The 14522-nt window shown below is 45.5% G+C and overlaps 1 protein-coding gene across 1 annotated transcript in view; it reads right to left on the bottom strand.

The window, feature by feature from the left end:
- Positions 1 to 14522, bottom strand: part of LOC144146619 (cytochrome P450 3A31-like) — a 96635-nt gene that overhangs the window by 39535 nt on the left and 42578 nt on the right. The window contains exons 2-3 of the mRNA XM_077678555.1: positions 8801 to 8906; positions 7599 to 7651 (exon numbers count right to left, since the gene is read on the bottom strand). Of these exons, the coding sequence (XP_077534681.1) occupies positions 7599 to 7651; positions 8801 to 8906 (159 nt within the window). The remainder of the gene's footprint in view (positions 1 to 7598; positions 7652 to 8800; positions 8907 to 14522) is intronic.

Genomic DNA, 14522 nt, shown 5'->3' with positions numbered 1-14522 from the left:
GGGCACACCAGCGCTGGCTGCGAACGCTTGTCTCTCCTTTCCTTCCCCCTTAGTCCTCATCTTTTTTGCGCTGTTTGTACGCTCAGAATAAACCATGTCGCCCCACGTCAGACGTTAATTGACCTGTGAGGATCGTCGCATATTCTTTCAACCACCTTAGGTTTACAGCAGGTATTACATTACATCGCGTCGCGGCGTTGAACAAGCGTCCATTTTCGCACTGTAGAGAACTTTTTGCTGAACATTTCATGTAGTGTTTGAGAAAGCACTGCGGAATTTATCTGTGAAGCGATTGAAGTCAGACAAAGTCGATAAGCCTGTATACGCTCTTGCAGTCCGTGTGGTGCTCCTCAATGTTTTTAGTTACTTGTTTTATTTGTTCTGATTCTCAAAATTATATGGCTACAGATTTTCACACGAAAACATGGACCCTATTTTTCCAACAACTATTCCACCTATTCTAAACCTGGTCAGAAGTTTTTGTTGTTCAATGATGGGCTCGGCTTTGGTCTGGAAACTTCGTTGCTTCTTCTTTTCATTTCAGTATTGCTGCGAAGGTGCATTGATCAGCTACTACGAGTACTGCGCAGGGAAGAGCAATGAAGCTGTAAAGGCGACGCTGAGTGAAGGCAGGCTTTATATAACATGTAAAACGGCGTTACAGGGCTCGCAGAAAGTCACGGCCACGGCTCAGCTCGGTGTATCCGTGGATTGCCACCCGTCCACCGTGCACCTCGGGCTTTTGATATTCCCGACGATTTGTTTCAGCCGCGAGCAGTTCGAGTTCTTCAGCGGAAGATTCACCACTTGCCCGGTTCGATTCAATAAATGGGCGTGCACGATTGCATCAGGCAATATGTCTCAGAGGAGAAGCACGATGCTTCGTGGCATATTGGCGCACGTCAGCTCAGGGTCGTTGCACAGCGGGGCAAGATTCAGCCCAGGCATTTGCCTCGTCGTCAGGCCAAGCGAAATTGTGTCGGGCGCTCCGGGACAACAGCAGCCCCGCCGTGAGGCAATGTGCCAGAAAGACGAGCTGCTTCCGCTGGGCTAGGATGCCGGGCGCGCTTGTTCGCCTGGCCCATGCAGGTTCCTCTTCACTGTTCCATTGTTCCCTTCATTGGTACAGTGATACGGTGGCTCCACGCCTCTTTCTACGAACAGGTCGTACCCGCCAGGCCGGATCACTGGTGCGCCGCTGGGATGCCGAGGTGTCCGCCCAGCTTCTCGTGGTTCTTCCAGTCTCGTTTCTCAGCACCGGCCGTTGATCGTCCTGCAGCTTGTAAAGAACCGGCCGAGAACGAGTAGCACCCAGCGCGACCAAACGCAATTTCTTGTCCGTCTGAGCAGCCGGCTCCGGAAAACCTAAAGAACTCGCCTACCTAAAGGTCTATCCCCAATTCAGACGCGCTACACCAAGGGGCCTATGTTAGACGCAAGACTTAAAATGGGAACTGAAACTACGTGTCAAATGTAGCACACGATATAAAATTGCTTTAGCAAGGTATAGGTTTTTGTGAGTAGGTATTTCATACTTGAATGATCAATGCACAAACCACACGAAGACAAAGAAAGAAGACGAGACAATGCACAAACTTTCAACTAACTTTATTGCGAAAAAACGCGTTTATACATACACCAAATAGTCACGTCACTTTACATACCCTTCAACAGGACAGTACTGGGGAACGTGTTCAGACTGTTCAGTCATTACAAAGCATCACCTTGGCTTAAGAATTACACTTCTTTCTCGGAGAGCGTGAGGGAGTCTACACTCACACAATTATCATCGGCACGTGCGATCTCATGTGCCCCAATATTCTTGCAAGTCTGTTGACTCATGTGTTTGTTTATAATGCTGCCCTTATCAAACGAAGTCGTACAACCATGGTGACAACAGTGGGTGGCTAAATGTCCAGTTATGCCCATACGGACGTGGCAGCATGTATTAGAGCACGGAAAACATTTTTCGTAATAGAAATGTGTAAAATGTATTGCTCAACTTTAATTCCTGTTGTTCATTGATAAAGAAAACGTCTCAGGCGTGAAGAAGCTGAATCATATTCTGCAAACCATGCATTAGATTTGCTTGTTTGTTTTTGCTTTTACCGCCCGGCTGCCCCGAGCTCATATATCTTTCCGAAGTAAAGCGCATGTTCTATACTTTCTTTCTTAAGCCGCACGAGTTCTCTCTTTTGATAGGCCATAACGCCGCAATGGAAATAGACTTCTTTTATCTACAGTGTTCTGGATATAAATTGACGGTTCAAGAAAAACCTATGCCAAAAGAGAAATGCCCGCAAACCAGATGCTGCGGCATCCAATCACCGACACTCACCTGCGCACGTCGATTTGTTGACTGCTACTTCGCCGTCTGTGCATTTTTTGAGATCTTAGGGGAGCACAAGTTTTCCCAATAAACTTGGTTTAGGGGCGAAGCATCTGTTGCTCGGGCCCTGTCCCGTCCCTCCTACACCGTGTACATACCGCTGATGATGATTGTAGCAGTATGCCCCTATGTATTGGCAAACCATATGTTGGATGAAGAGGTCAAAACGTTCAACGCGTTCGTTGCTACCCAACAAGAGGAGAGGAAGAAGAAGAGGTTGTCGTTCGTCGTCTGCGAGCTCAAGACACGTACCGGGGGTACGCGACACAAGACGCTCTGCCGGATGCGACGGACAAGGTGGGTAAAATGTCACACACCGAATTTGCCAACATAACTATGGAGATTCTCATGGTCCCAAACAAGCCCTACATGATCACCACAAACGTCGACGTACTACACGGGCTTGTCAACGGAGCGGTGGGAAGTCTCAAGCTTTGCGAGCGAAGAGTGGTGGTCTTGACGCGGTGGCGCCCGGTTTCGATCCCACGACTCTCTGGTTGTGACGGGAGGTACGTGGCGCTCTTCCCACTGCGTTACAAATCGAGACGCAAGCATGGCTACGAAGGCGCGCTGTGTCCTTCACTCATTCAGATGGTGCGCGCCGTCAAGAAAGCCAATAACAACGTGTCGAGTCTTTATACGATGTTGGGCGAATGTGTCATGGTTTATCCGATAAGCATTTTAGCTTCGCACCTCCTATAATAATACACTTCGTGGAAATGGCGGGATTTTTTTCTTTCAAGACAACTCCTTCGTCTTTGGCTTCGCGACAGGTGGTGTAGGTGCTGCGTACGCGCCGTTTATGCTCCGTACGCCTTCTGAAATCTTACAAGTCTGCCGAAGCCGAGGCAGCCGCCGACTGCAAGGTTTAGATGCCCAGTTTGGCGTCCTACCAAAAAAAGCAAGATAAATACCGCTGCAACCGACAACACTAAGCGAGAAGCTACTACTATTATCATCTTGGAACAGCCCCGAAAACCACCATCGTTCCGCGGATCCCCTGGTGAAGGCCCTGAGGACTGGTTGGAAAAAGGGGAGCTTGTCCGGATCTTTAACATGTGGGATTACTGAGAAAATGTCTGCCTTGATCTCTTCTTTTTAGAACATACACCTGGAACTTCGTTCGATAACCTCGATAGCTGCCTAACCGACTGTTCTTTCCACAAAAGCGAGTTCCTTAAACCATATGCCACCGTCGTGCGGAAAAAAGAGCCACATTTTTGCGGGATACGCGCACGCAACACCCGAACGAAGGGGTCCAGATCTTTGTTGCGGAGATGAAAATATTGTTTCGCGATCTGCACCCGAAAATCTCCGAAGAAAAGAAACTAAGGTTCTAGGTGCCGAATTAGCTTCTGAAGCCGCCTCGGTGGAGGAGGTGGTGTTACATTTGAACGAGACAGTACGAACGCCCCGTCAACAGTCTGTGGAGACCATCGGCGCCGTAACTGTAAGCTCCGATGCATTGCGCGAGACCATCCGAGCAGTGGTCAGGGAGAGGCTCCGCGAAGTTATTCCGGCGACATCACAACCTAAAGTCACTTCTCTGACCGACGTCAACCGAGATGATGCCCCAGAAGCACTGGGAATTTCTACGCCATCCGAAGCACAGGGCCGTGAGCCAGAAGCTGTGACCTACTCCGCAGCTGTTCGTCGACCCCACCCTGCTCCAACCCGTCGTCAAGAGGCCCCACCGTACAGTCCTCCACTGGCACCCGCCGGACCCCCTGTAGTTGACTACCGGAACACCTGATAATCGTCCGCTGTGCCATCACTACAGAAAGGCCGACCCCATCTATTGTCGCTGCCCTTACAAGAGTCTCGGTTTGCGAGGATTCTCCGTCGTTGCACCACGCCCCACCACCTGGTCAACACCCAACTAATATCGAAGAATACCTTACCAACGCCAACCCAGGTTCAGCGTCCTTCAAAAATTCGCTGTCGCCCTACCCATAGTGCTCGCGAAACCATTTAAACACCGCAGACTTCACGTGTGGGAGGTCCTCAAGCCCACGTAGGGTAAGCTAAAAGCAGTAACCTCTGGAGGTAGAGTTGCACAAGAGCAGAAAAATGAAAACCCACCAGCGACGCAGCGATTCGCCGAAGACCATGATCCACGACATGCCTTTAGCCCGAAGACCCGTTCTAATCCTTCTGTGACTGCCGAACATGACGACAGCAACATGGCGTGACGCGTAGGCGACATGGGCAATCCTTGGGGGTGAGAATACGGCGACATCGACGACACATAGTGTCTAGTGCCCACCCATCCACACGCACTACCCGAGATACGTCGCCCCGACGCACAAGAGCACGGACGCCGGTGCCCGGCGTCTGTGCTCACAGCACAGAACCCTTCAAATGGAAATATATCTGAACAAAAGGTTCAGAAAACGGTAACAAAAACAAAATAAAACGTTCACAAAATGTTAGACAGAGGGGGAGAGAGAGAGACGCTGAGCACCGTGTAAATGAAAACATTTGTGTGTAAAAGGTTCACAAAAGCGTAACAAGAACAAAATAAAAGATTCACAAAAGGTTGGAGAAAGAAAGCAAGAGGGAGAGGGAGAGAGAGGAGGAAAAAAGTGTGCTCCTGGAGAGCCATGCTGCGCATGCGACAGGAGCATTAAATTGGATTGAATTTGGTTGGATGTCGATTTGATTGAATTAGGCTAGATTGAAATAGATTGGATTGGATTGGAATAAATTGAATTGTGTTTGATTGGATTGAAAATCGGCTTACCAGCAGTAAGCCCTTTCACGGGTGATTTACGGTAAGAACGATGCTAAATGCTTCGCCCACTCGTCATGATTCACTTCGCGGGGATGTGTGATTTTTTTCTTTCTTATGCCACACAGGTTATCTCATTTGATAGGCGGAATGTTTAGCCGTAACGCCAGTACCGTAGAATAGTCGACGGTTCGAAAAATTGACGGTTCAAGAAATACCCGTGCCGAAAGCTAAGTTCACGCAGAGCAGGCCCCGGGGCATATGATTCGCCGACACTATCCTGTGAACTTCAGCTTAGTGACTGGCGCTTCGCCACCTTTGTATTATTTGAGTTGGTAGGGGAGCAGAAGTTCCCTCTAATAAACGTGTTTTTCCTTCAAGATGCCTGCGTCGTCTTTCTCTTCGTGACAATTATAGCTAATGGAGTAAAAAAACTACAACGCTTTTTCTACAAACACAGGAATTGCGTCGGTGGGCTGCGCTCATCATATATTTTGTGCTGCACACTGACACCTTTTGCAACATTCCCTGTAAAGAACCCAAGTACACAATGATATTTACAAAAATTATCATTAATCAAATGGGTAATGAACTGACTGATTTTCTTTTTCTTTTCTTCAAAGCAAATTAGGTAGACAACAAGTCTCGTCGAGGCCCATGGCGGTGGATATACTGTCTGCAAGAAAAAGGCCCAGAATTCGCAATCTGGACCGTCGATTGAGGGTGTGTCCGTCCTCCTCACCCATGTTTCGTGCTAAACTTGTGATGCCCGTATGCCTTTGTGGAGTTCTTGGTACTTCGGCGGCTCTGGGGGTATATAAGGAATTTTATAGTGGCCTTATGTCACCTCAGTTGAAACGTGTTCAAAGTCGAAGTGTTCAATTTTAATTTGGGGATCATTGGTTGGTAGAAGTTAAAGCTTTCTTAAAAGACTTCAAGTAGTCAGGTTTAATTGGAAATTTAGATGATTTATAGATGTAGGGGCCATGTCAACTGCAACAGTAAAGTAATGCCTTCTTTTGCGATTTTTCTGATTCGGACCTACAGTGTGACGTAGGTAATCACCATGCGTTAACGGATATAAAGGCTGTTGTAGGTTGTGGCCCCCTTTTGTACAAAACAAAACACTTCCCGTAGTTTATTTCATTTTTGTAATATACTTAGTTAACCATTTCCACCAGTCTTCAAGAAGCTTCTGTTATTATTTAAACAATGTTTCCTGGAATTTTGAAGCCTGTTGACCGAAATGTAGATCCGCAGAGAGGGCATCACTACTTATTTTGTTTTAGCAAAGGAAAAAGGACCGGATACACGAATAACCACTATAACCGATTCAACACAAGCCTTGAGAAATCTCGCCCCAAAAATGAAATTTTTGAATATCCTTGTGAAAGGGCTACACTTCAGGTGCTCCTTAAAAGCCGAAAAAAATATGACAAACCTTTTGATAGTGCACTAAACGTAAGTTTACATTTCGCCTTAAAGATTCAGGTCATCAATTTGGGTATGCGAACGACCCGAGGAACAGGGCAATGTAGTCAACGTTTATGCACACAGGTGGCTCCAAAAAACCCAGCGAAAGGTTGAAGTGCACCTGTCGCTTCATACATCGAATTTATTGCGCTATGAACGTGGATTAACTGCTGGTGCTCGTTTGCATTTGGTGCAGGAACTTTAGTGCCGCTTGAATTGTGCGGCGTTTATTTGCCGTAGGTCAATAAGTCCATGTGAGGGAGAAGGATTTTTCTCAGTTTCCAACTGCACAGAGTTTTCGTTGTAGTGCCTACATCGGCAATTTTAAGGCAATTGCAAACAAAGTCAAATTGCCCGACGATCCCAACTGTAAAATGAATAAGCGATGTTCTAAAATTTTCTGGACACGTTTACGGAAACGTTATGCAAATATGAGTGTGAAAGGCAAAGTTTTCTTCCCATCACCCTTGCCCACGATTTTCTGGGGTTGACTATGTCGACAGGCTGACCTGTACGCAGAGTTTATTATAACAGATTAGGCCACGCGCATGTTTTTTCTCATTTCATGTAGCACAGTGATTACAATGGTGTCACAAACATCAACTTCTCAATATAACGTAGAATATCTCTCTACTCCTGACTGGTTTACATTTTCTACCAGATGTATAGGAATCAAACCGTTTATATTACACAGAAAAGTGGTTTAAATGCTGAATTTATTTGCTAAGATCGCGTCAAACCACGCTGCAAACCAAAATAACAAAATTAGGGCAGCCCGTGCGACCGCCGCAAGCGCTGCATGCATTTTATTTTGACCCTAGCGAATATAGACAAAAATGTTATAAATTTTGATCGATAGTCAACTAGCATTTTATATCCGTTAACTGTGCAATTCAGAACAAACACGACTTCGACAAGTTTGCTTCATGCCCAAAAATGGATGATATGGAGGTATTCGGAAATATTTCGCTACCGAAGACCACCAAAAAGGAAGCAGTTACTCACCCGACAGTATCTCCATATTTCGTTATCCATTTGTCAAACATAGCTGCCATGCCCTGCAAACTTTCTCAGTATTAGTTTTTTGTATCTTATATTGAAACTGTCGCGGCACTTTGTCGATGTCTGCGTTGTTTCGAATTCAAAATAACAAAATAAAGCAAGGTACACAACAGGGCGAAAAGACAGAGCACGAAACATCTATCTAGATTGTGTTATTTGGTTTCTGTCGGGCTTTTGTTTTCGAGCCTATGCAAAATTACGTAAATTATGAAACTTTCTTGCATACATGTAGCGTTTGAAATTTTCTACGTGAATAGCAACACACACCCCTGTCACTTATGCGTCATAAGCATCAACTACCATCGCGTTTGCTGATTGCGTAAGCTGTGTTAGCTACACCAGTTTCATTGAACCGAAAGATGTTACGTGCTCTCCGTCCGGAAAGCAGTCTGCTCTAGTAACCACCGCAAAAACAGCAACTGGCAAGCTCATGAGTTACTTAGAGACCAAAGTTTTGGTAAGGTACGAGGTTCTGGTTTTTTACAATTACAAATGAGAACGCAGCAATTAAAATGTTTGATTTCACTCTTGTTCGCGCCTGGAAGGGCTGCAAATCAATTGTTATTGGCAGCACGTAGCCGCACTGCGTGATGTGCTCATTGCAGCGTATATCCCTAAAGTTTCTGCTCTCCTTTTGTAGTTTTCTTTTTTAAGTGGCTAATAAATGCATTCATAGCTGTAACTCAAAGATAGCGGCAAATAGCCGCTACACCGCCGCAATGACGGTATTCCAGCGGTGGAAGAACGCCAAGACGAGGAAAGAGGAGATTTTTTAGATTGTTTTTAAGTTATCTGATCGGCATAGAGCAGTAGGTTCTGGCTGAGGTAGTTCGCGATCACCCCATCTAAGTACTGGAGGTGTTTGTTGACTTCGTTCTGCAGGCATTCGCACTTTTAGAAAGTGTAAAAAAGTATTGCAGCGTCTTTTTCAAATTTAGAGAAATGATTCCGGCAAGTATGCCTGGTGTGGCACACGGGTCTGGGTGCCTCCAAAAATGTCTGCTAAGATCTAATAACCAGCCTTGGTAATATAAGCTCAATTGCAGCCCTTTCTCAATAATGCAGTTGATATTTACAAGGAAAAAACTTGGTTTTCAAAATGGGACAGAGAATAATTGAGCTCGAAACCAAAGCGTCATAAAAACCTCTTCATGAAGTTCTCGAAGGTTCCCGAAAATAAAACTTGGAGGAGGTCCTGGAATCCCGAGTCTCTTGAACAAGGTAAATGTGCGTACCCGCTGAACTAAGAACCTGAAAAAAAATAGTAATTTTACAATGGTGCTATCAAACTTGCACTCAATGGAAGAAACCATAGCAATTTCCGGAGTGCGTGGTTGAGTGTTATGAAACTTTCCACCCCGTAAAGTAAAAAAACGCAATTCTTGTGTTGGCACTTCGTTTCTCGTTGACTTTCGTGAGAACAAATCTCGAAACCTCTCACACGAATACTTACCTAACCTTATTTACGTTTCTCACCTCCTTATAATGACTGGTAAGTTGTATCCTTTTTTAAGAAATATACGCCACCCTCTGCTTCTATGTTGCTTTAAGCCGCACTTTGCTTTTCCGCTCCTCATTTTCAGCCGCTGTTTTGCTTTTAGCCCGTACTAGCTACACCGAGGAAGGAGTCTATAAAAAGAGGAAGAGAAATCACTCAATGTACGGATGAAATAGGGACATGGGGGGGGGGGGGAGGGGGGCACAGGAGGGGTGTGTGGACAATAGGAATGGCGTCCGTCCTGGATAGCCCCTAGTGGGATGCTGCTTCTCATGATTATGAAACAGCCGGGTCTACGGCCAAGAAAGAGCGGCGCCAGCTCTGATCTTTCTCCAGCCTTGCAGCCATAGTGCAAGCGACCCCGATTTCTTCATTATTTCTCCTAATATGATAAATATATAGTTTCTGTAATTGGTTTTCTTGTTTGTTGAAGTTTAATACCAGGAATTATTTCTATTTAGGCTATTGGAACGAATAAACGTGCTGACTGCAAAAGGATTTTTGTGCAGCGAAAACGCTTTCTACGTTTGGTCCCGTCGCACGATTTTGTCATTATCGTTCTCTATTTTATGTTAAAAGCACTGGAATTTTTTCGCATCTTGTAAAAAGCAGCCTATGCTGCTTTTCTTATTTCGTCGCATCATTTCTAATTTCGCGGTTTTAGTTTTCAGTTTTTTTTGTCCTCATTGTACCCAAACATCTACATTTGCGCTATTAAAATAATCAAATTTGTTAAGTAGAACACGGTACAGAACTTGGTCGCAAAGCTGGTCCTTTATGCGAGCTTCAATGCATGTTTCTCTATCCTCTTTGTTTTGCTTCTGTGGGGGAAGTATAACTTGTGTATCTTTGTATTATGGAACTTTAAAGTATTTTTGTTCTTTGTTTTTGTGTTCCTTACATTTCTTTCAAAGTGTCTGCCTTTCCGCAAACACACAATTAAAACGGCTCACCGCACTAAGCATATACATGCAAATATAGGGCATCAAGCAGTTGCTACTTTACGCTATTGCTTTTTCAAAGCGAAGCCTACTATGTGTCCCTCCTGGCATTTGACGTCGCTACATAGCGCACTGCAGAAAAGCCAACATAGCGCTGTGGTTTTCACAAAACGATGATGAGGAAAAGCGAAGGCAAACAAGCCCCCCGTCTAACGACGACCATGGGTGACACGCGGTGCATTCTTGAACGGAAAATTGAAATGGGAAGGTGCAAAGTCAAAGCCCCTGCAATTAAAGTCAAAGCGTCAAAGATCAAAGTGCAAACAGCATGAAAGTCAATGTTGAACCGTCAACGATCGATGTGCACACTGCCTACGAGACAAAGTAGTCAAACTGACACGACAGCAAACGAATACCTCACGAGTAAGCTGAGTGCCCCACAGTTATTGTCGTCGTTAGACCATCATCGTCGTCAAAATACGAAATGATAAATTCCAAAGCCAACGACCGCGCACCAAACGCGAAGGAAATGCTGTGCGACCCCAACGCGAATACAGCGAAAGCGGCTAGACGTCGGCTTCATAACGAGAGGGACCGAGGTTTGATCCCTTCCACTGGAAGCATTTGTTTGTTTTTAAATATCATCATCATCGTCATCGTCGTCGTCGTCGTCGTCATCATTACCACGTGCCCTCCCATTATGGGAAGTTGTCTATAATGCAGTTCATTTTGTTTACGAACCCGCCATTTGTGCAATCAAGAAAGCTTCACTTTAAAATGCTTCTTTGTCGGAATCGAGCCTGAGTCACGTGCGTTATGTAGCCAATGTCCCTGTGATTGAGCCATTCCGACTCAGTCGAAGAAGCTTCGTGTTCTAACAACCATTCTGTTCAGAAATGCACTTGGCCATCTTATGGGTGTTGCCGTCATTCTAGTCGAGTTTTCTCCAAATTTTATTGTTGGTTTTGCGGTGGGAGTGTATGCGATGCTCATTGTTACTGCAGTTAGTTCATTTTTATATTCCTGTTCATTTAGGTTGTGAAAATATTTTCCCACCAATTATCTTCTTTTCTACGAGTAAAACGATAAAAAAGTTAGCTCCACCAATTAGGTATTCGTACACTTTTGGGGCTGTGGGATAGGTTGTAAGGAATACGAAGCCTCATTAATTACACGGTGCCGTCATTTGAAGAGGACTGCATGACCGCTTAACCTCCTTCCGAGTGAAACCATAAATCTCGATGAGGTACTGCAGCCCCTGCAACCCTTCGGAATTCAGCTAAGTCAAACGATTTATTTTTTTTTGGTTAATTGTATTCAGTTGCTTGGAAAGAACAACTGCTGGTGTTGTCACTGGGCTGCCGGTAGCTTTTACTCTTATGTTTATTTAAATGTTTCCTACGGCTCTGGTTTTTCAGAGAACACGGTTCAAATGTATGTTGCCTACAGACGCTATTGCCTGAAGCACGCCAGAAATTTCAAAATTATGATATAAGTAATGGAAAGCGCTGAAGGTTGGGTGTGGCCTTGTTTTATGCGTGGTTACATATGCGGTGAGGATTAGGGTACCGGCATGTTGAATAATGTATATTGACGTGAGTTAGGCGGCTGAATCTTAAACTAAATGGTGAAAGTCCGATTTGAAATTGAGATCGGTACGAAGCTGGATAGGTGCCCCCCCCCCCCCAACTGCATCTGTGAGAGGCAATTCTAGAACTGATTGCGTAATCGCCGTAGCCTACCACATCAGTTACCCAAAACAGGCTTCGGCACCCAGCACACTAATTTAAACATAATGCAAACCCATCGGGCGACGTATACTAAGAGGGTATGGTGCAGGTTATACAATTTTAGGAGGATGTTTTTGTACTGAGCTACAAATTACCTTAATGGAAAGAAACAGGCTGGTACGGCCTAATTTCAGATTAAGCGATGCTCTGCTCTCAGCACGTTAAAATCCACCTTCCGTGCTGGGCGCCTGCAACCAAGCACATCTTTTTGCCATGTTGCTTGAAGGAGAAAACCATATTGCTTCGCTTTGGGATATTTATCAATAAATTTGTTACTGCTGTCATCGTGTTTACATCTTTTTCTACGCCTTCGTTTTTTTGCCTTTCGACAGGCACACGCGCGACGCATCATGCTACAGTTTCCTCAATGACTTAGTTTCCTGAGGCTAGGGTTAACCTATCACGGCTGTCAAGATCATAAGTGACAAGTCATAACGCTAGCGCCGGATGGTGCATGCTGTGTTTTATGGCAGTGGATACCCCATATGGACATTAGAGTTAATGTAAGCGGCTCCCACTCTTTATAGCCGGGTATTCGGCTATGAACTCTAACGTACCCATTTGTCCCAGTACCGCGCTGACGTTAGTTCCTCCTGTACACTACGCGGCGACAGGTGCACATAAAGAAACATGTCCAAACAAGGCAACCAGAGACCAAGTGTTGAAAGATTGAGTCATCTCTGACGTACTGACACTCATCATCACCAAATAAGAAGGTGCCGGAGTTACGCGAGAGTAAGAGAAGCGCCGGCGTCACGTGCCGATGGTCTACACAACGAAATAAGGCGCCGCCGGAACAATACGAGCGCGGAAGGAGCGTCAGTGAGAGAAGACAAGAGGAACAATGCCATCAACAAATGCATGTTTAAGACGAGAGCATGCAAGCAGCAAAACAAAAAGAGAATGCACATAACCTCCGTAGTCTGGTTCGAACGTCTTGTTCTTGTCAGCAAAACATCTTGGGAACCGCCATCTAGAGGAGCCACCAGTGTATTCCCGCAATTCATTAACATCTGACCAGCACTCCCCCGGCGAGTCCAATTGGATCCTCACGCCGATGTCTGCTTTCTCACCTCCGACACGGAAAGCACCAACAGCGTCGGTGTTTCACGAGCCGGATATTTCCCCAGGACATCTGCCATTTAGTTCTAAGGACTAACGGCAAAGATGTCACTGTTGTGGTAATATTAGGCGGGAGCAGTGTACCGTTTCTTTAAATGTATGAATGATGTTAATGTTTGCATTATTATCTAGTTGTGTTTCTCTTAACGGTAAAGCGTGCTCGTTAGATTACAATTTATGTTGCGCCACGAGACCATGCTGGCAATGTCTTTGCCTAGTGTGTATAAATAATTTTTTCTTGTCTGTTGGAGATTCTGTCTCTATCTCTGTGCTAGCAGCGCTGACGCCATGTATGAAAGGCGAAACCCTTTTGTAAGCTGTTAATCGGTCGAGAGATGAGCCCCTACACGCGAATAAACACCAAACGGTGACACCAACTATCTTTCTGAAAGGAAAAATTTGGTTTGTCGAAAACAAATTATTCGTGTAGAATCTTGGGTTCATTGATGGATGCCGGTTCGAATTTTAGCAGCAGCTCGTCATTCGGGGCGTTCGCCTGGGAAATGTCCAAACAGTTGTATACAGTTGTGCCGTTGCAAACACTTGCGTTGTTTTTAACACCGCAAGCGCTCCTGTTTTTTTTCCCTGTACGCCATCTGTAACGCCATTTTTCTCATTTTTACCAGATAGTATGAGCTGATGCACTTTTGCGGGTATCCTCACGTTTTTGTAAATGTTTTTTCGCCCTTTAAAATGGAGGCCCTCATGCACCTCACAACAACGCAGATTTTGAACACAATTAGGGAATTAAAGCTTGCCTAGTGGCTAAGGTGTTGTACTGCTGAGAACGAGGACGCCGGGTTGATTCGTGGCCCCGGCGGCCGCTTTTCTGATGGAGGCGAAAAGCAAAAGCGCGCGTGTGTACAAGTTTCGGCGCACGTTCAACAATCCTAGGTGGTGAAAATTAATCCGGCGCCCTCCACTACGGGGGGCGTAACCGCCTCCATTGCGTCAGCGCGTTAAAGACTATATTATATCAAATAAATCAGTTAAAACTTGCACATACCTCTCCCAAACGAAGATTGACAGAGGACACGGTATCTTGGTGATAACAGTTGCTTACTGTGCGTACTCGGCCGCAGCAGTTGGACAACAAGGACTATTCGCTAAATGCTGTCTGCTCTTCCAGCAGGTTAGGCTTTTGATGCATATATTACTTTTGCCGCAACTGCTGCCCAACGTCCCTCTTTTCTTCTATGTGCTCAGTGGCCCCAACCATGCCTACAACCACGCAACTCGCTAAGAAAATTGCAGTTCTTGAGTAGCTACTCGATGAGCCACTTGAGGGTATGGTCGAGAGCTTACATTGAATATCAAGACTAGGTGGAACCGCAGGGCTTCCCGGAACAAGGAAAACTTGCTGAAAGTGTGGATTTTCGAGCAAGGTAAATGTCGCCATGAAGGGAAAGCAGGAAGAACTAATAGCGCCAAACAGACAACTTGTGGCCGGGAACGCAGCTCTGGAAAAAAGGGTAGCCGAGCTCGAGAAATGCTCGAAACTTAACCACATCTAGAA

Source organism: Haemaphysalis longicornis, unplaced genomic scaffold (genome assembly GCF_048455015.1).
Source record: "Haemaphysalis longicornis isolate Haplotype H1 unplaced genomic scaffold, Haemaphysalis longicornis Haplotype H1 scaffold_7, whole genome shotgun sequence".
NCBI lineage: Eukaryota > Metazoa > Arthropoda > Arachnida > Ixodida > Ixodidae > Haemaphysalis > Haemaphysalis longicornis.
The sequence above is the reverse complement of the archived record's forward strand: the minus strand, read 5'-3'. Positions and strand labels throughout refer to the sequence as shown.